This window comes from Hoplias malabaricus, chromosome 14 (genome assembly GCF_029633855.1).
Source record: "Hoplias malabaricus isolate fHopMal1 chromosome 14, fHopMal1.hap1, whole genome shotgun sequence".
NCBI lineage: Eukaryota > Metazoa > Chordata > Actinopteri > Characiformes > Erythrinidae > Hoplias > Hoplias malabaricus.
Window position 1 is genome coordinate 30,535,197 of NC_089813.1, and position 22,369 is coordinate 30,557,565.

The 22,369-nt window shown below is 40.7% G+C and overlaps 1 protein-coding gene across 10 annotated transcripts in view; it reads left to right on the top strand.

The window, feature by feature from the left end:
• The window catches only part of LOC136666513 (cytosolic carboxypeptidase 6-like), a 416,314-nt gene that overhangs the window by 159,936 nt on the left and 234,009 nt on the right, over positions 1-22,369 (top strand). For 4 of the 10 annotated variants that reach the window (XM_066644734.1, XM_066644738.1, XM_066644736.1 and 1 more), the window contains one exon: positions 9,809-9,903. The exons of the other annotated variants lie outside the window; for them this stretch is intronic. In XM_066644734.1, coding sequence (XP_066500831.1) covers positions 9,809-9,903 — 95 coding nt within the window. The remainder of the gene's footprint in view (positions 1-9,808; positions 9,904-22,369) is intronic. 10 annotated transcript variants of the gene reach the window in all.

A 22,369-nucleotide genomic window follows, 5' to 3' on the forward strand; every position in this document is an offset into this window, starting at 1 on the left:
TTTCTTAAATAGTCCTAGGTACGGTTTATACAGTTTTATAAAGAAATTAGATGGTAGTTTTACTGAGTGTCTTGGAGAATCTGCCACAGTTCCTTTAAGAAGATGGATTGTCACACTACTTTTTTTTTTCATGAAAACGCAGATTTTTTTTTACTGAACAGAACCTCTATTTTAAGTTGATTTCTTTACAGACATACAGTTATTCATTTTTTGTAACATTATTATTATTATTGTTAAAGTGAATTTCAGATGTTTTTGTACTGACTCAATAACACAGAATTCATAAAATAAATATCTATAACAGAATTTGTACTCTGTCAGAATTTGTAATTGGGTGCCTAGAACCTTTGCACAGTATAAAAAAGGCAATTTAAAAGTAATATTTAAACCAAGATTTCACATAAAAATGGATATCTTTCAATGTATAAACAATACTACTTTACAAATAATAAAAAAAATCTGCAGACTTTCAAGTAAAACAGTGCCGATTCCAGAGCACTCTGTTAACTTGTAGAAAAGGGGTCAAGTTTGTTTTATAAATAGCTTAAATAAATCACATATTGTATCGTATCTATTAAACGTATTTTTAATAAAATACAGCTACACTTAAAATGCGATATCATTGTATACAGATTAATCTGTATCACAGTATTTTTGAATAGCATTTACATGTCTTTTATGGACAGGAGGCTTATTAGATGGGAGATGCTAAGGATTGTGGGAGATGGAGTTCACAGTGCCCAGCACATGAAAGGATCTTATTTGAGGCAGTTTGCTAACCTTCAGTGACATTTGAAGCCTTCTATGGACAATTTCAGGTTTTTTTAATTAATTTATAATTTTTTATTTGTGTTGTTTGTTTAGTAGGTTTCTGATCTAGTCCCTTACTTCGTCTACTCCTTGGTCCCTTGCTCTCGAAGCACAATTTAAATCTATCAACGAGTGTATTTAAGGAATGTGCCCTATGAGATAGCCCCAATTAGAAAGGGGTAGAACAATAATGCAACGGCTTAATTGCATTAACATAATGCCTTCTAACGATCATTACACTCGCCAAAATAGTCATGATAATAAAGCAATTACTATTTTGAGAGCACAATTAGCCCGCAGTGGCACCTTTTTTTGGTGTTATAATTATAACGTTTAGATGCACAGACACTATGTTGTGGTGTGCTGGGAAAGGGGCCATCGAGGGGAGCAAGACAAGAGGCAGTGGGCCTGTCATATAGAAGGCGGACAATTTATAGCTGCGTGCAGAACCTGTCGCTGGCTGTTTGGCAGAACTGGCCAGGTACAAGCGAAGTTGATTGGGTGCATAGATATACGATGTTCTCCCAAGTCCTTCATCGGTGGACGAAATGGCTTAAGATAATAGAATAGGAAAGAAGCGAGGAGAGGAAATAGATGGATAGATAGAAGAGAGAGAGAGAGAGAGAGAGAGAGAGAGAGAGGGAGCAAGGGAAGGAGAGGAATATAAAGAGAGATTGGTTTTCATGCCTGCTAGTCGGCGGCTGTGTAAATCTCGGAGGAGCGGAGTGGGAGACAGCAGAAGGTTGATAGTCATCCATCACTTCTGACAATTCCACCTCTCCCCTGCAGCATGACAGGAGACCCTGAGTGAAAGATAGGGGGAGAGAGAGAGAGAGAGAGGAGGGAGAGAATGAGAAACAGAATGTATGAGGGAGATAAAAACAGAGCGAGAGATAGAAAGACTGAAGAGAGAAAGGGAGAGTGACGAATAAATGAAGTGTGCTGTTTCAGAGTAGGAAGAATTCTGAGATAGAGCTAGGTATTATTTTATTCATTCTCTCTCTCTCTCTCTCTCTCCCTCTCTCTCCCCATTTTCCACTAGAGCTGAATATGTGGTTAGTGTTGCTGTGGTAGGGAGATGTAAATAAACATTTAAAGTTAAAGTTTGGCTGTATCTCAGGTTTATATTGTTTTCCATTAGCACAGATTTATTCAGCTACTCAACATGTATGTGCTGCCACACTGATCTCTAAGCTGCAGTGTTGTTAAACAGTAATGAAAGCTCATAGCCATGGGTTATATAAGCTTCAGTGAAGTAACCAAGGAAGTGACTAGTTTGAGCGTTGGCCTTGTTCTCACCTTCCCCTGTGTGATGCTGGCCACAGACATTCAGTGCACTCACATGCACTTTGGTAATCAGGTGATGGTCCGACAGCCATTAATATCAAAGAACGACTTTCCGTAAACGTTGTGCTGTTACACACACAGACCCGAGCTGCCCTATGCATGTTTGAATAAGAATTGGTGGGATTCTTGGGATTCTGGTTATGTTTGTGTGCTGCACAAACCGGGAAATCCGAATGGAATCAGGGTCCTGGATTTGGAAATAATAACTATTACAGAATAAAGTGAAAAAAAATACACAGAATTAACTACTGAATAAACCACTGTTATGAATTAATATTGAAAAGGAATTAATATTGTTGCAAGCAGGCATTTGTTAGACACCCACACATGTCCACACACGCTCACGTTTACATATACTGAGTTAATGATGTCCAGCAGTAGGCCCTCACTCTCCCAGGTTTCTCGTAATAGCCCAGTTTAGTGTGAATGGAGAAAAAATGACTGTGCAGAGAGCCTTCAGTAGGTTAATGGACTGCTTTTGTATCTCTGCAGGCATCATTGTCTCAGTGAGTGTGACCTCTCGCATTGTGCCTGCTGTATTTTGTCGGCCTGTCACTCAGTGGACGGGGAAGGCCTAATTAAACTGGTGCGGGCCGTGCCGTGCTCCGGCACAATGGAGCAATAGATTGCCTTTCGCCAAACAAGCCAAACCGGCCACTTCGTGGTCCTTCAGGGGAATAAAGGATTTCTGTATGAAAGGCTTGCGGATGCCTCCGCAAACAAAAGGTCTCGGGGTTTTTCGACGCTTAAAGAGACTGTCACAACCTGCTGCTATCTGATCTGCCTCAAACGGCCTGTTTGAATAAGAGGAAATTAAAATCTGACATTTAAACAGAGCTCAACCAGCCTGCTGCTGATCAATAGTCAGTATCCGAAATTTCTCCCTCTTTCTGTGAAAAAGGGAAAAAAAACATGACTAACTTTCTCCACCTGTTACTCGAGTCTGTGTTGGTTTGCTTTTCCTCGTTTTTCAGTCTCAGCCTAGTGTTTGAGAACAAATAGAGAGAGGGGGGGGGCTGCAGGGAGTGTGGTGGGGCTGCCTTGACATTGTCACATTGTAACTAGAGGTCTTAACCTCCTTCAGAGGCCCAAAGCAGCACATGACACTGGCAGCCTGTCAGATCTAACACGCACACACACACAGACACACACTCTTACAGAGAGCGAGAGCGAGAGAGAGATCTAACAGCATAGAGAGAGAGAGAGAGAGAGAGAGAGATGTAACAGCACATACACAGAGAGAGAGAGAGAGGGGTACAGTAAGGCTTGTCCCTTCCTTCAGTATGTGAGGATATAACATTTTGACTGGTGTTGGCCTCACACTTTTCATGCCCCTATGTGTCAGGCCCAGGTTGTGATGACCCCTGTCAGGCCCAGGGGTCATCACATTGCACCTATATCTGACCCTCTGAGATGGAGGGAAGTTTTTTTATATATGATTTTTTTCTTTTTCATTTTTATTTCTCTAAAAGGCCATTTAATCTTGCCAAAAAAAAAAAAAAAACAGTCAGGGACCTGTTTTTGTGACTGTGCCAGTTTTACAGCAGTCTGGTCTGGTACTAGTTAGGAGCCTTTGACCTGGATTAAAATAATCAGCGACCCTGGGGAAACAATCTAATTTAGTTTACAATTTAGATGTTAACTGTCACAGCCATCGAGAATTCAAAATGGTCCATTTCTGCAGCTTTAATTTTTGTTTATAAACAGCACTGGCCAATCCGAATGTTGGGGCATATGCTTTTAGTGATATTTGTTATGGTTAGGTCTGAGTTATTACGGTTCTTAATTTAACACTTATATAATTGGATTTTTTTGGTGTGTGTTCTTAATCCTCAGATATGACAGATGTGGCCTAAAGGTTTAGAGAATCAGGGTTGGGACTGAAGGTTTGGGGTGGGAAGAGGGAAAGGAACATTGCTTTCTCCTCCCTTTACATTCACTGCTGAAGTACTTTTGAGTGAGTTGCATTGTGACTGTCTGCCAACTGCTCAGTTGTACTCGCGTGTGTGTGTGTTTATTGCTACAGACGTCTTAAATGCAGAGAGTCTATTTCACTCTACCGCTGTGCAGTGACAGTAAAAGCTGGTTTCACATTTCATGATTTGATTGAAGAATGGCTTTCAGAATGGTAGTAATGCGCCTTCACTTTCAGTTTCCCACTGTATCAACAGCGTGAGGAATTTCTATGTAATCTCACATAGCCCTTGTCAGCGTCACTGCATGCAGTCAACCATAGCTTTATGCAAATCAAATGTAAATTCTGGCAGTTTGACTGGACCAAACTCTTCACTGAACACTTGTGTATCAGTGAAAAGAACGAGAGTGCTTTTGTTTGTTTGTTTTGTTTAGTTTTATCAGAAACCTCTACTTACATCAATATATAGGCGAAAAATATAGCTTCTTGTATTTATTCTTGCAAATTAACCATTGTAATGCTTTATTTGGGGCAATGAATAGGCCGCTTTATACTGTGTTTTCAGTAATGATCACCCTTTGAAAAGACGTGGCTGGGTAGATCATTTAGATTCTAAACATACAGCCCACTCTATATGTGAGCAATTGAGCATTCCTTTATTTTCTTTAAACCCCCTTAGAATTCTTTCTGTTTAATCTCTCCATACATTTTCTCTGTTCACGCTGCAGAATGCTTCTCTTTATCATTTTTCCTTGACTTCTCATTGCCGGACCAGCCCTACAAGAAGCTTTTGCCCTCTGAAACTGATTGATTTACCTTGTTAAAATATGTGGCTGGGGTGAGGGGGCTGTACTGGGAAGTTATGGGTTTGTGTTCCAAGTTCAGCTGGGCACTGCTACGTGGATGAGGTAGGGAAACTTTCATGACCATTTTGACGGAATCGTTTTGCCACATTTAAGGTGCATATTTACAGCTGCCGTGGATATTAAACATTGGAGAGCCACTTTAAACTGCTGTATTTTTCATGCTGAGTTGATACATTTTATAGTGTTAGCTGATCAGTTACTTTAACAGCCACCTGAAGCCTCACAGCTCCACACCAGCTCTCCCTTTACAAGATTTTTTATACTTTTTTCCATAGCAGTCTCATTCCCTCTGTGTTTCTTTATTTTTCAAACACATTTAATTAATTTGAATACTATTCAGAGCTAAATGGCTGGTAGCAGCTGTATTGAACCTGATGTTATTTGGAAGTGGTGTTCACAATATTGGCAACTAATCAATTTATGAACTTGAAGTTCTTTTGAACTGATGCTTTGCAGTGATTCGGTTGAGTTTTTGCAATGTACATGTCTGTAGTTTTCTTCTCAGTTTGTTTAAATTTATGGTCTACATTTTCAGCTGCTAAAGAAAATCTTGTGTCATTAATTAGAAGTAATAAAAGATGCATTGGACATTACCCATGAGTCTAAATTACTCTCCAGGACGTCTGTTTAAAAGGATCCACATGAATGATTGCCATATCTTTCACATTTCTGTGACCAATAATGGCTTGGTCTTGTTTTCCATGCCCTGTACATAGCATATATCATTTCATAAAGAAGCTGTATGGTTTTTAATATACACACAAAGAGGGTAGCGTACATACTGCATTATTTAGAGTCACATGTACATGGTGTCCTCCCTTTAAGAACATGCTTTATGGAGGTCAGAGTGTATTATTTATGTCCCCCTCCATTTAGAAGACTCAGTTAAATATTTTAAGCAGTGTTTTCCCTAGAGGAGGTCTCGCTGCAGATCGATCAGTATCAAAAGACACCATTTGCCCCCAAACGCTGTTTGACATCCAGCTATTTCTGCTCTGGAGCCCTGTCTAGGTCATTTCAGTCCAGAAGCCTGGAGTGCTTCTCTCTCTCTCTCTCTCTCTCTCTCTCTCTCTCTCTCTCTCTCTCTCTCTCTCTCTCTCTCTCTCTCTCTCTCTCTCTCTCCCCATCTTTGTCCCTCTCTCAGCTGGTGGAGGATTCTTGGTGATAAGGTCAGAGGGTAGTTGCTTTGTGGTCCTGGTCACTGGTCAGCGATAATGGATCTCCACAGCTCATTGCAGATTGCTTCTATAGAGATAATCTATTGCAGCATGTGTGTGTTTTGGTCTCCTCCAGTTCTTGATCGTAACCCACTGTGACACAGTAGGAAGTGAAATTAATGTAATCAGTGTGTGTGTGTGTGTGTGTGTGTGTGAGGAGGGATTAAACAGGTTGTGTGGAAGAACTATGTTTGTTTGGCAGACCCGCAATGAACCCATCTGAACTGTATGCCTGCTTCTTTGTAATATTTACCTATAATATTTATTTGATCTTTTTTTCTGCAGTGAAAACCATGGCTTAACATATGTCTGTAATCTGTCTGTAATTATTGTTCAACTCTTCTGTAGCCACTGTAAAGAGAGTAGACCTGTATTACTTGAACAATCCCGTGTGGCAGTAGAAGGAGTCTGTAAATTTATATTATTCTCCATGTGTCGTAAAACCCTACTCAGTCATTTTTCTTTGATTCCTCAAACCATTCCTTTTACGTGGCTACATAAAAATCAGCACATCTTTCTTCACACAACTCATCTAATATGAAGTGTGCTGTAGAGTTCTGTGCTAATCTGCGGTGAGTTATGTTCTCCCATGCCTGCGGTTTCAGCATTCGTCGAAGCTGGAGCCTCAGGTGTGGCCTCTCTGCCGCGGCTGTGATGAAGAGAGAAGGGGGCTTTGACATGCCTGATGGAAATGACATCCCAGACAGGCAGGATGGTAATGTGCTCCTCCTGCTCCAGCTGTAATTAAATTTACAGGACGAGTGACTCCTTGGACCAATGGGGACAACAGGCCCAAATCGCTCCTCAGTGTAGACACACTTCTTTAACTAGAGCAAGGGGGGCACTAGCGACAGGATATGTGTGTGTGTGAGTGTGTAGAATGGAATACCACCCTCTCTCACACACACACATCCAAGCTCTTAATGAGCTGGAGATGAAATTAGCTTGCCGTCTACCTCCCCCTGCGCTTACCTCATTCTAACTCTCCTATTAGAGCCGATGAAGACACGGCTGGAGAATGATGACAGACAATAGAAGGGTATTGCTTCTGGCAGCTCTGCCGTGACCGGACCTCGCTGCTGGTGAAAAAAAAAGGAAAGACGTGTAAAGGGGTACAGTTTGTAAATCAATTTTGACAAAAGGAAAGGATTAGGAGTCACCTTCAAGCTGGATTCAAACAAGCGGCTTTGTTCATCTGAACTGACCACTGTGATTCTGAAAAGTAGCATCTCCTTCCTCACACACTGATAAGAACAGTTAGTGTGTAAGAGCAGGGCAGTGGGCATTAGTGTAATGTTATGTATTATAATACATTATATTTTTTGCTTTTCCTGTGAAGGTGATGAGTAGTTTCTAACAAGAACACACGGTCACTAATGCAAAACACTTAAATAAGTGAGTGGATGTATATGAGAGAGTAAGTCAGATACTTGAGTAAGTCCTCAAGTATCCATGAGGATGTTTGCATCTGAAAAATACATTTTTAGGCCTGTCTATGGCTGTGCATCATATCATATCATTGGTAATGCTTTACTGGACTTCAGTATACTGAAATAGATGGTGACTGCAATATCAGGATCCTACATGCCCTGAAAAACCTGAAAAGTTATGAGTTAGTCATTGAAAACACTTGGAAAATAAGACAACGGATAAAAAAAGACTGATGTCTGAATATTGTGTTGGGTGATTTGATCAGTGTTCTAAATTTGACCTTAATATTTTATTTTTCTTCCCCAATCCCACACAATGCAACCAAACCTGCAAGAGTGAGAGCCAACAAGTGTTCCCTTTAAAACCAACCAACGTGAAGCCAACCACAGCAGTGCACTACCCAGATCTGGCGCATCAGATGACAGATACCCATGCTGTTGAGCACTGTGATTTGAATAAAATAATACATACCCATGTTAATGTATTTATTTATTCATTTATTTATTTTTACAAAATAATCACTATTGTGTTCATCATTTCATCAGCCCTAGTCCTGACCTTAAAGAATCACCTGATCTTTTAAAAATGCCTTTGGGAAGGTACAGTCCAAGGTATTTATTACCAGTGGGTCCACATGCCAACAGACTATGGACACACCTCACTTTAGAGCAAACTGACTCAGCCACACCTGCCCTTGAGGTGTGCTTCACCAATATAGTCCAATCTGGTCCAGCCCTGGATTCTTTAAAAAAGAGAGAGAGAGTGAGAGAGAGAGAGAGAGAGAAAAAGGTTAAAAAGAAGAAGAAAGAGCAAAGTGATGCAAAAGGTAGGGGGATGAGGATGTGTTTGCCTGTAGAAGAAACCGGTGAAAGTAGGCTGGCGACAGATGTGCAGGGCAGTAAAAGTGTAATTGAAATGCCAGCAGCAATGGTCTTATCTAGCCGCTACAGGAGCCTGCCTCGCCTCTGAACATCAGTTAAATGTCATTTTAGCCCTGCCTGATTCAGCCCAACCACAATCCTCTGCTTCTGGGACTGCAGCCTCTGCAGATGGGGAGGGGAGTGGAGGAATGGATGGACGACTAGAAGGACGGGGAGAGAGAGGGAGTGAGAGGAGGGAGGGGGTTGTAATAGGATTTCATCTGCACACTGTTAACTTCCACCACCTGGACTTAGTTGGTAATTTGATACGCTCCATCAATAAGAGTCGTTTACAGCTTGGTTGTAGAATTTGTTATATTATTATGTGATTTATTTATATATTTCGACCTCTCTATTTTTTTCTATGACCTTAATTAGAGTGGCATGTAAAAAGGGCAGTAAATATATTCCGCAGCTACATTCATACGTATAAAATAAAATAATGTAGAAACAAAAAAAAACACACACGAAATACATATACATATATTTTTTTATATAAATTAATTATCATTATATTATTCCTCTGAATTAAGGTATTATTTTGCACAGAAGCTCAAGGTTTTTTTTGGATGTGTTGCCTGTGTGTGTGTGTGTTAGTAGTGTGTAAAGCTGATCTCACTGTATGATGTAGGTTCTGCAACTGTGTGTGTTTCTCCCTGGCCCCTCTTTCACCTGGAGCAGATGCACCGCCTGCCTGCCTGTATGCAGCCTGAGTGATAAGTGATAAGATCCGATCAGTTCAGCAGTGCGGTGCTGGGCCTTTACTGCTGCTTTTGTTTTGCTACATCACATTAGCCAAGCCCCATTCAGACCTGTAACAGAGCATCAAAGAATAAGAAAACATGCTCACACGTCGAGTAGTGGGCCAGGGTCCACAGTTTCACGGTGTTCCCAGGTCTCACTGCCTCTTCCTATTATCCTTCCTCCACCGCCTCGCATATATTATACACATTAACACTCCTTTCACATTAGACACACTGTGACACAGCACGGAGCTGTTCTAACACATTTTACTCGCCCAGCACATCCCATTTGCATCTGCTAAGTCTGATACGTACCGGGCGCGATAACAGGTCTACTGTACGCAAAGTGCAAAACAACCTAATGTATGGCATCAGTGTTAATTAGACTACATTTCCCAGCAGAGGCAGAATATCTTTTGGTGAATTTCAGATCAAATGTGGTTCCTTTTCATCTTATTAAGGTCAAAGGATTTAAAATCTCTGCAAGCCTCCATTTTAACTCAAAAGCTAATGAAATGACTGTATTTCCCTCTTCTCCTTCCTCTTCTTTTTCTTTCAGAGGGTGATTTTTAACATCGTAAACTTCAGTAAGACCAAGAGCCTGTACAGGGATGGGATGGCACCCGTGGTGAAGTCCACCAGTCGACCGAAGTGGTACACACACACACAAACAAAACACTAATCACGTTAAACTTGAGCTACAAGGGTTCATATGTGGGCCCTTAAATTCATTGCTCACTCTCATAACTATATAACTCATAATAGGTAGTGAATAATGGACCTATCCATGATCCTTCTGCAAACACTTTGTTTCATGGACAGAAGTTTGGCACAAGAGACTGGGTGAATTGGCTGTGTACAATTAGCTTTCCAGTTTAAAATGCTGTCCTGCTGAGCTGGACTGTGTTGTGGGTAACAGAACACCTGCAGAAATTGCAGTGAAAGAAAACATTTGGTGGTAAAATATGGATAGGTCCATTTACAGTACTGTGCAAATGTAAAAGCTCCACTTCCCTCACCCAGTCCGTTCATTTAATGCACTGAACAGCCATTAAATACAAGATATTCATTAGATATAAGATAATCCTCTTGGAAAATCTGAAGAAAAGTGGAGATCTGGCATCACCTCAAACACCACCATTGTGCAGTGGGAGCAGCTAGTTCACATATTGACATGTGTTTTTGATAGTGGGAGAAAACCAGAGTACTAGAAGAATACAGAGTGACCAAACTGAACCCAGGACCCAACAATCCTGGAGCTGTGGGGCTGTGACAGTACATGTTATGCCACTGTGCCGCCCAGCTGTAGTATAGTCAAGCCACCATTTACAGCATTAGAGATTGGATCACCAAAACTGACACCAACAATCACATAAACAGTAGTTTTCACCTTTGAGAGATTTTACTGTTTATCTCAGATCTGAAACAATCCACAGGTTTGTCTGTCTATTCTTCCTCTGAGAAGACCACTCATTGATATGAGTCTGAAAGAACATTTGCAAATCAAAGAATCTAATGGAGCTCTCAAAACACTGGAGTAGCCAGATCAGACACACTAAAAATTAAACAATTAAAATCATATTTAGTATGTTCTGCCTTTTTGTGGTAGTTTTCTGTAAAATAATTTTCCTCAATGTTTAATAACAAATAACTTGTATTTATGGCTGTTTGACTGGAATGAGATGTGGACGGTGACCTCTGCACTGTACTGTATAATGATTGCTGAATAAAACACCTATAGAAATGTATTAATGCTGTAAAATGATTTGTTGCTCCTCTTTATGTCTCACTTGAGATAAGTGTAGAGGCCTCACATTGCTGGCATTGTTGCCAACTTTGTCTTCATTTCACCAGCTGCTTCAGAACTCTTTGACACTTATTTTATCATTTGCAGTTCCTCATGCTGGACTCAGGTGTGTTTTTAGAGAACGTACACATTTCTCTTTTTTTTCCTAACATTTCTTTTTTTTTTATTTTACAATTCTGTTTTAAAAAATTATGTTTTGGAGGAAGACTCTTGTTGCTGAGGTAGATGCGTCTCCATAGTGATGGTGGTGGACAGAGGTATGGCTATTAAATTGAGAGTTGTAAGAGATGGACAGACCCTTTATACGGCGTCCATTATAAACAGCACATGCAGGTACCGTTTCCCTTGGTGTTGTACTGTCCACTGCTTATTGTTTCTGTGCTTTGTGAGGTTTGGATTCTTTCTTCATTGAGAGATTCCATCTCCCTTTGCAGATTTTAATGCTAATAGTGGCTTTTATCATAAACAAACCCACACACAAACACACAGATGTGACTTGACAGGGGAAGCTGAAAGAGAAGAGCAGCCCCCAGGTTGAATATATTTTTACCTTGCGTATTCAGTGTGTAGTGCTGATAGATCGATTTGAGGATAAGACCGGATTTTGTCTTTGATGTGTACTTCCCCGCGCACTTCATGTATGGTTTGTTTTGATCCTTTTGTCTAATTTTAGACGAGGTTTTTCCCTCACTGGGTTGGCACGCGGAGATAATTGCTTTCCGCGGTTGTGCCCCGTGGCCTGTGCACTTTTTGATAACTTTGAAAGAAAGTTGAACACACACACAGTCTTTCACACAGGCACACATTCACCTCCTATCAGTATCTATCAGAGCGATGCTTTACCATTCAGATTGCGGAGATGCCAGGCTGGATTTGCATGGAGCATGCTGCTTGGGCAGGTGAAGCCTGTCAGGGGTAATAGGTGGGAACTGATGGATTCAGAAGGTTGTGTATGTATGTGTGTGTGTGTGGAAGAGCTACTGATGGATGGAGAGGTGTGTGTATGTGTGTATGTCTTCTGGCGGACGTTGAGGCGTGCGTTATTTGTGACGTGCCGACCAGGGGTTAGGTGACAAAGTGTGCCCGCTCAACAGAAGCCCTGACATCTGTCACCAGCCGATCAAGGGCACTCTGCCACACGGCAGACGTCTGCCACACCAGCCTCGTTCGCGGTCTAATGGGACAAGACAATTAGATGGAGACACTGGTGGAAAACAATAGACCGCAAGACATTTCACACTCAGCCAGACATGTTCAGCAGCTTTCTCAGGTGTGCACAGTGGATCTGGGCTCCAACTGACAAAGGCAGCACTTTCAAAGTTGACATGGGCATGGATATTCCTACATTCAGATATCCAGATCCCGGGGAAATGGAACAGAAACAGCACATGGAATAATCACGCTCACTGGACTCAGCCCTCCACCCACATAACATTGGGTCTGTTGTGATCCTTGGGTGGCACTTTTCCATTTTTGCATGCGGTTGAGGTGGGCTGATAAAATGTGTAGCAATAGATGGTTTCCTAAATATCAAATATATAATAACAAGAGCAAAGAGAAACATGGAAAGCCTAGTTTAGCCAGATCGCCAATGTCACATTGTCACAGAGGTTTTTCTGGCCTTTCAACAGGAAAGCCCAAAATACATACCCTTGTCATTGGAAGGTCTGGAAAAGCTTTGGTGCTTCACATCAATATCTTTGTTTACAATAATAACCAGTAATAAACTTTAAAATGAATGTATTACTTTTTGAACATTTCTAAAACATAACACCTTAGCATTTTATCAACCAAGCAATCTATACCTGATAAAGGAGCAGGGCATCACTGGGAACTATTTATTTATTACTGACTTACATTTCTATAAGTGTCCAACTGATAAAATGGTGCTGTAACAAATCCACAGCCTCGTTTCTTTTGAGTAACACCTCGCTCTGTTCTGGCTTTAATTATCCAGAGATTTTGTCTGTTTTCGTGAAAAGTTAAGCAAAAAGCTGTGCAGATGTAATTTACTCGTCAGAAAGTCAGTAACGGAGCGATGTGTCCGTGTATTCGTGTCGTTATAAGGACAGATGAGATGACTTTCTGTTTGTTAAATCAGAAAACAAAAGGCTGGGTCACAGAAACATTCTCCAAACATAAAGAAGAGACTATAATAAATATTACCTCAACAACGTTCAACACATTTCTGTTGGAGGCTTCAGTAAAACACTGAGCTGCACCAAGGTGGATGGTGGACCTACAGCGCTGAAGCAGCTCGAGTGTGTCCCAATTCAGCCCTCAACTCTCTGAACACTTGAACATGCATTTTTTAGGTCCCAAAAAGAGTACTTGTCCAGGGAAAAACGGACCTCTGGTCAACGCCGAACGGTTCCAAATTTACTTCACGAACTGGAAATGCAAATATGGCTGAACTAATAACAGAAGGTGTAGTGGTGAAGTGGTGCCGGTTCTTACTCGCGCATGCGCATTTCAACATTAGGTGTCAGTCAGTCACTCAGTAAGTGCATATGCCTCTTCTAGGTCAGCCCGGCAGGTGGTCCGGCAAATATAACTTTTGATGCTACCCCCAACTTACAGATGTACATACTTCAATCACGCCTAGGTTGATACAAAAGATGAAGCCTTAATCATTTGCCTGAAGATTAAAGGTTCTGTGCAACAATTTTTTGAAAAAGGGGTTTCTATCCATATTAAGGCTGTTGTGCCATACAATGTTTCCATTTCCTCCACATTAACCCAGGTGGGCCTTTGTCTGAGGCATCTGTGCCTGTAGACTGACCTGTGGACAGCTCTTATGTGTACAGATACCTCAGTTATAGTCATCAAAATGACCAGCCTGGCTAATCACACCTCACACTGGTCACCACTGCAGAACACTCCACATGCTTTACACAGAGTGTGGGCTTCAGGCACACACACACACACACACACACACACACACACACGCAGTCTCTCTCACACTCACACTAGAGCCGACTTTCCCTTTTTTTCTTCCAATTATAGAGGTGTTAAAAAAAGCATAGTGTAGGCACAAAGGAGGTCCTTCAACATCTACTCATGCGCACTCACACACACACACATACACGTGCACACGTGCATACACGCACACACACACAGGCACACTCATACTTACACACTTGATAATTGCCGAATGTGAGAAGGAGCCTTATGTCATTGAAAAGACTGTGAGTAAAACACTTTTGAACCCAGGTCAGAGCGAGTGTTGGGAGGCGTGAGGGAGTTAATGTGGTCATGCTCTTCTGTAACAAAGTGGATAATCAGTTCAGGAGAGGAACTTCATTCTGTTACAGTATGGCCAACATTTCATGAACCGTGAGGAGAAATGTGTGGCAAATGTTCTGTCTTAATTTAAGTTTTAACACCATCATGAACTAGTGACCTTGTAAAAATCTGTTTTCAAACATACGACACTATTGGACAAAAAAATCAACTCTGACCAGGAAAACCGTCCTTTACTTCCAGTACAAGTTAGTGATTTATATAAATTTTATTCAAAGGATTTTGTCTAGGTATAGGACATGAAATTTCACCCAGTGTAAATGTCAGGAGTTGTTTAAACGTATGTTGGAAAATAACCTTTAGTCACAACATGTTACTTTGCCAATATAACTAACAAAACCAAACCCATGATGTAATGTGATACGATTATTTCACACACAGTAATTTATATCTGAAGTGTGGATCCTGAAACTTTAAAACTTTTTCTTTGAGCAGTCGACAGTGGGGATATTTTATTATTTTATTAAATCCCAACTTTACATTTCTGAGCTGTTTGTGTTTCTGAGGGGTAACCACATTCATGAAGTGCAGCTTCACAAACACAGATATTGTACAAGGGTCTCGCAGTATAACAAGCTCCTTATCCGTCCTCATTGCCGTTCTGTTTAGAGAAGGACTGATACTCTCTGGTCCTCTCACTGTTTCTGGTCTCTTATCAGGTTTATTTGGTTTTTGTTCTGTAGTCACTAGTCCTGTCTTTCTTCATTGGTACATACATTTGAATATTTTGCAGTGTTATGGTTGGCAGTCTGAAATTTGCTTTCCTGTTTTTTGAGTCTTACTTCCTCTTCAGCTTTCTTCCTCTTGGTTTAAGGGAGTCTTTCTTGTGTTTGTTGCCTTCCACTTATTCACACCCTGGATTTTCTGCTTTGTTTAGAGTGTGGAGTTTATAGACACACACACACACACACACACACACACACACACATATATGTGTGTTTTTATTATTGTTTTATTTTATTTTTTTGTTCATTTACTATAATTATATAATAATTATTATTAAATTGTATTGAATTTAACTGCAACAAATTAGCTGAAGTCAGATGAACTGGTGCCCTGTAGAGTGTGTTCCCCTGCCTCAAACCCAGTGATTCAGACTAGGCTTCAGACCCCATGGGAGTGGTATTGAAAATTAAAGATTTCAATGAGTTGAATTGAATCAATTTGCTGGAGGTCCTTTCATCATGAAATGTTCACACAATGTCAAAGGGAAAAATAATTTTGGAAAATATAAATGAAAAAAAAAAAAAAAAACAACAGCAAAAAAGAAGATATTAATTATATTGCGAGTTTTCTTATGACAGTGACACCTCATTTAGAGCGCTGGTAAAACACATTTTCTTGTATGTTCATTCATACAGAGGCACTGAACACTTGTCTAAAGATTGCAGACAGTTAATGTATTGTCTTTCTTCTCTCAAAACACTCATCAAATTGGAGATAAGGTTCTATCTGCCCATCCCTCTCGGACCTGTGATTTGTATGGACAGCAGCCAGCTGCCTTTTTGCTCTTCCTCTTTTACATTCTCTTCTCCAGTCCCTTTCCATCAGGACAACAAAACGTGGCAGGCTCAAAAGTAGTAATCTCTCTCTGACATGCCTAGATCTGAAATAAATAAAGCAAAGCACAAGCAGCTTTAGCTGTCTGATCTAGCTCTGTATGCAGGGCACCGGATAAAGCCAAGAGAGAGAGAGAACAGTACAGACAGTTTGAGGGGGAAAAAATGGGGAAAAAAGAAGAGAGAATAGATTGCCTTTGCTGTATTTATCTGTCGAAAAGTCACTTTTAACCCGCGAGTTGAAACCTTTATCTCTATCTGCAGAAACAGTTCTTCCACAGTGCTGGCTGAGACTGTGCGTGTGTGTGTGTGGGTATGTGGCCTGGGGCTCGTCTGCTCTAGGCTTCTCTAAGAGACAGACAGACAGACAGGCATCAGATTAAAGTGTATGAGAGTATGGTCTGAGAGCAGCCCTGCGGGGTGGTAATTAGAGCTGATGGAGAGAGGTGTTTATGTCAGGTGTGAGGATGCAGGTTATGGCAGCTGATAAGATGAGCCTCAGAGAAAAGCGTCTGACAGGGCCGGGCCGGGTCTGGGCCCTGGCCAAGCCACATAGCCATGATTTTAACATTTCTCCTCCTCTTTTCCCCCCTCATTTCTTTCCTTTTGACACTCTCTCATCACTTTTCTCCACCCTCTCCCCATCATCTTATCTCTACCACTCTCTTCTCAGGCCAGCAGGAGTTTAGAGAAAAAGTTTCTTTAAAGGTCATTATCTTAAATTATTTCCTTGATTGCCATTTTAAAGCGTATCCGCAACCAAATATTAAAAAAGAAAAAAAAGGTATATTAGTTAATCATGTGTTTATGGCTGTTGCCTGAAGAAATATCACTTTTCCACTTTCCTCAATAATTTGGGATCTGGAGACATATTTTATTAAGTAAACATGGGATGAAATTAGTCATTTTGTGCTGCATCTTATGCAGAGTGCAGGCTTGTCCTGCCTCCGTGTCGGACTACCTCCAATCACAGCGCTGGACCTGCATTTAAGTGAGAACACAATGAGGACTTTAAACAAAGCAAAATAACAAACATAAAGCATAGAGAAGTAAGTGTACTGATTAAATATGTTTAAAACCAGAATGGGAAGATGGCTAAACACTAGTGCTTCTGCTCCATGCTCCTCACTTCCTTCAGAATTCACTTCAAGATTTTGAAGAAGTGAGGAAAAGTGAGACGAGGCCTAAAGGCTGCATGTGTTGCTGTTTAAGATTGAATATAAATATTGAAATTTTAAAAGGTCTCCAGTCTATAGGTGTTTCTCGGTACGTGTTCTTGTCTGTATTTGTGTTCTCGTGTTCTTGGGAAATGTCATGCCTCAGCCCAAGTACTGTCAAATACCCAGATGTGTTCTTGCTCCGCCCATTATATCGAGGATGCACTGTGACATGACTTCTGTAGACTTCAGATAGTCAGATATCCCAGAATGCATTTTGCACCAACCTCAGTGCTAATAGTCAGTCTGGAGATAGTTTTTTTTTTTTTTTTTTTTTGACAGTAGTGATATGAGACAGAAAACAGAAGTAAAGGGGAGGTTGGAATGTGGCCATAAATAAAATGAATTGGTGCAAAAAGCCACAAACTTCATAAGTGACTCTCAGGAGGAAAAAGTCCAGGAGTAATGTAGGATTTAGCTACCTTTAAGAACTGCTAAGCCTGTTAGGTACTGTGTGGTGAATAGCTCTAGGTCATTGTTAGCCCAGTGGTCATTTTTCCTTCATGTTGGTGATGCTGAGGTCCAGCCCTGGTGCACTGGACTTTGCTGGAGTTAAGTGGATGGAAGCAAAGATTTAACTGGTCTTGAGTGGGTGGATGGAGCAAGTGTGGGCTTTTCAGCGCTCAGAGGGATTTTTAGTATTCTCCTTCAGATGACGAGAGGGCTGTTGAGGGAGAAAGAGAGAGAGAGCGACAGACAGAGAGAGAGAGAGAGAGAGAGATATGAAACACTGCTGATCCAGAGGACTTACGATCCTCTCAGTCACTCTCCATGTAGAGATGGTGCTTTTTGTGGGATAGAGTGCGTCTAAAGGCTCTTGACCACTTCTTTTTCTTTTCACTGTGTCCTCTTTCAGCTTAATATCTGTCCCATTGAGATCTATTTTACAAGGGAGACCTGGCAAAAATTGCCAGCAACACAGAGTTACAACAAAAATATAGACAAAAACATATTCAGATAAATGTATATAATGTAAAACATCTACACAACAACAATCTGAACTCAATGGACTTCACCATAGCCTTAAAAGTGTTCAGCTTGCCAAATGACATCGCAACTCTCACTGACCTTGGGAGAAGTAACCGAATCCAGTCTTGTTTCTGAGTAGACCTGTGAGAGGGCTACAGGAATTCCAAGATGGAAAAACAAAAAACATAAAAGAGTATATATTAACCAATGAGAAAATGTCTTGAAAGGAGCCAGTAGGACTTAAGGGACATTTCTGCACATGGTTAAATCAGAAGAAGCATGCGTGGTGCATCAAGGACTCAAAGAAAGCAATGTTTATGATTTGTGATATACATTAATGATCAATGTCAGCCAAAGCTGTAAGAAAGCAGTTTGGATATATTGGATATTAAGTGTAATAATCAGCTCAAATCGATCGGCACTGAAATGTCGGCAGTTTACGTAAGGCTCATTTTCAAAAAGCCATTCTATGCTTTCTTTCAGTAGGAAACAGCTTGAACGATAAACTCATTTATTTGCATGTTTAGACACACAGGGTTTTATTGAAGTCCTTACTGAAAGCCTACATCTTTATTTTCCCAATAAATTCTCAAATCATTTTTTTAAAACCCAGATTTATACCCAATTATCTCATGTCATGTTCAACAGCAGCTAGGTCCCGCCTTCACATGATGCATAAACACCACTGAATAGTAATTGAGCTGCTGCTACACCTTCATTAAACAGCTCAACACGTTTGGAGGAGAATGTTAATTGCCGTTGCTATTTTATCAGCGTCCACACTGGCTAGCAGTGCACTGAGTGGGAGGGCTGATTATTCGACTAATTTAGAACACAGAGATTGTCATAAATTCAGTCTGAACACAATAATCCAGATGTCTAACACCTGCCTGTCTCTCCCTGTTCCCGTTGAGGGACAGCATTCTGTGTCACACAGCTATACCTGAATGACTGGCTGTCCACAGTTTTGTTGACTTAATCGAGTTAGTACCGCTCCTCTTCCAATTATATTGCTTCCTATTCCAAGGTAATGCCCTTTTGGACTCTGAGAGAGGACAGTGTGTGTGTGTGGTCCCCCTATGGGGGGTTATTTGTTAGCCTGCTAGAGCGAAGAATTAGCCAGCATCCTCTTTCTGGCGGGGTAAATGAGAAAGGCAGTGTGTGTGGTGGCTCGGAGCTGCTGGCAGACTGGGCCCTGTGAGGACGTCGGTGCTCTGGCACACACGGCAGCTGCTACTGGGAGCTCCCACTATGAAGAGCAACGAGGAAGCAGCCCAGACTAATAAAAGAGCAGCTTTATTCACTCTGTGCTAGCAACCAGCACAGCTCTCTCTATCAGGGTTTTTTTCTTCTTCTTCTTCCCCCATGGGCAATTTTGTGATTGCTCATGAATTTTGGGCTCTTTACATTTACCTGTCTCTAGGCAAAATCATTCATTTTCCTATCTACATCTCAACGTTTGAATTAAAATATATGTTTTTTATATGTGAAAGACCTCATAAAACTGGCTATAACTCAATCACTCATTCACTCAGCACTAGCACGTACTGACACACACACACACTCATGTACGAAAACACTCAGTGCATGTACGTAATCACTCACTCACTAATGCATCCACTTACTCATGCTTTCACTCAACGCATTCAAGCACGCATTCACATGCTCACACACTAACTCACTCGTGTGGACAAAATAACTTTGATGCAAAGTTATCCATCAATGACACTGTGTCCTTGTTTCTATAAATTACACATTATATCACATGTAGTTTCTCTTAAAGAGCCATAACATAGAAGCTACATGTTTCTCATGTTAAAAAATTAAATGGAATAATAATTATAATAAATATGTATGTTTATATTATTTAAGTTCAAAATGTGCCACTCATTCCCCAGTCATCCCCATACCAACCCATTTTAAATTCGTTATTTTATGACAAGTGATTCAGCCCACATTGTTGTGAGAATGATACTGAATAGCCAGTCGAACACGGATCTTTTTGCATCTATCAGACTTACAAACAAAGTGCCAGAAACGCCATGTTTAATTCTCAGTTGTAAGCAGAGGTCAACATACGGTGATGTTGCAAATGTAAAAAAATGATTTATTACAGTTTTTGGTACGTAAAATGACACTATCATCTAAGAGGACCACAGAGAAAGAGGCAATATATGAGATAATAGGGCCCTTTAAGAAATGTTATCTTATTTCCATAGGTCAGCTTGGTGTGAGGGGAAACAATGCGAAAGAAGAGAATGTTTGGAATTGTTGCCAACTCGGCTGAAAAACAGAAAAGCGCCTCTCTGAGGGGAGCACTGTCAAAACTAATAAGCACTTTCCCTATCAGCCATTCTGTCTTTAAGATATATATAGATTTAAACAAGCAGGATCCAATTAATCGTGCCCTGTCCCACCCCATCAGCCTCCGATCGCTCGTCTATCTCCCCCAACAAGGGGAACAGAGGGAAAGTCATGGGGAAATTAGACTCAAAAACACAGCAGCAAAAAATAGCACGGAACTTAGTTGAAACTGACCTTGGCCAAGGATATGTTTTTGTGGACAGAAAAAAAAGAAAAAGAAAGATGGAAGGAAATAATAAAAACACACGTACACAAAGAATTGCTCCAGTAGGAGCACTGCTATGCTGCCTGGCAGTTTTGCTTTTGTACCAAATCCTCCATGTAAACGTCTGATGCAAAAAATAGTGAAATTCTATTTGGAGATGTCTCCGGCTCGATCAGAAAGGGTGCTGCAGGTAATTGTCCTGTCAGTCATGAGGGCTCCTGCTGCTCTGGCTGACTGCTTAAGCTGTGGGTAGGAGAAGCTCACCTTAGAGGAGAGTGTGTTCTCTGCACTCCCTCCATCTTTGGTCCTCCAGGTCTTTCTCTCCCTCTCTCTCTCTGCTCTACCCTTTTACCCATCTCTCCTCGTGGAACCCAGGTCCCTCAGGATGTCCAAACAATCACATTCTCCTCTGTACTACAAGGACACAAGTACATTACATAGAGCACTATACATATGTAGGTACTAGTGCCTTATCCCTGGGATATTAAACGAGATTTTGCCAGAGCAGGGAGGTTGAGTCTTATCCAGCAAATCAGGAGTGCACATGAACAGTAATAGGACGTTAAAACAAATATATGCAGATGTGATTCTGATGTCTGACATGAAAACCTGCAACCGCTTTCTCTTTGTGGATTTGATTGAAGAGTCTGGTGAGTTTTGTCAGTCAGCCTTGTCAGGAACTGCCTAGATTAGCTGTAGCAGTTAGACTGTTGTTTTTGCTTGACTCTTAAGGCCATGCAGTTATCAAACACAGCCACATGAAACAAAGTGTCATGCTTTTGCAAACTCACTCAGATATGCTACATACTACCTACTAAATCAAAGAAAAGTCTTGATGTTCTGTACACACATGTGGCCAAAGAGCCATTCAAAGGCAAACCTCTTGTAGTTGTGTACAGTATAGCAATTGCCCATTGAAGTACACTGTGAATACATGACATTTAACAGTGTGAATGGATTAAAAATATGGCAACACTTACAGTAAAGAGACCATATTTATAAGCATTTGTTAGTGCAGTTATAACTCATTGTAACTTGGTAATAATGCGTTGTAAGCATACTTAAAAACTCTAACAATGCCTCATAAGACTCTTTATAAAGACTGATAAATAAGGACCTTATAGTAAATGCTACCAAAAATATTTCAGACCCTAAACATTCTGACAGGTGAAGACACATGCATATATATTTTCCTTAACTTCTCATCTTGCAGCTTAACTTCATGATTGACAGCATCACTTAATGATGCATGCCCTTTGCCCTCCAGACAAAGATGAGCAGGAGGGTATGTCCATTGTAAAACTTGTAAATCATTGTTCTGCAGCGTCCTCTATGCACTTTCACACTTTCAGTGAATGCTGTTATCTAAAAGGCTCAGTATCTGCAATCAGTAGATGGCAAAATAATGCAATTATAGAAGTTTTACAAGAACCCATATAAATTAAAGAGCTTGAGCCAGCATGAGTGCATTGTCACTGTAATCTAAACAAAGTGGAATAACTAAAAGGGGTATCAAACAGAGGAAAAACTGTGCAAGGCTGAATTAAATAACAACACGGCCATTTTGTGAGCCTTCGAGTCTGAATTTCTAAAAGCATATGGTTTAACCGAAGCATTGTTTGAAGAATTGACTTTTCAAGTTACATAGCTGGTGCTGACAAATCTTAAAATCTTATCATAGAGAGTTTTGATTGTT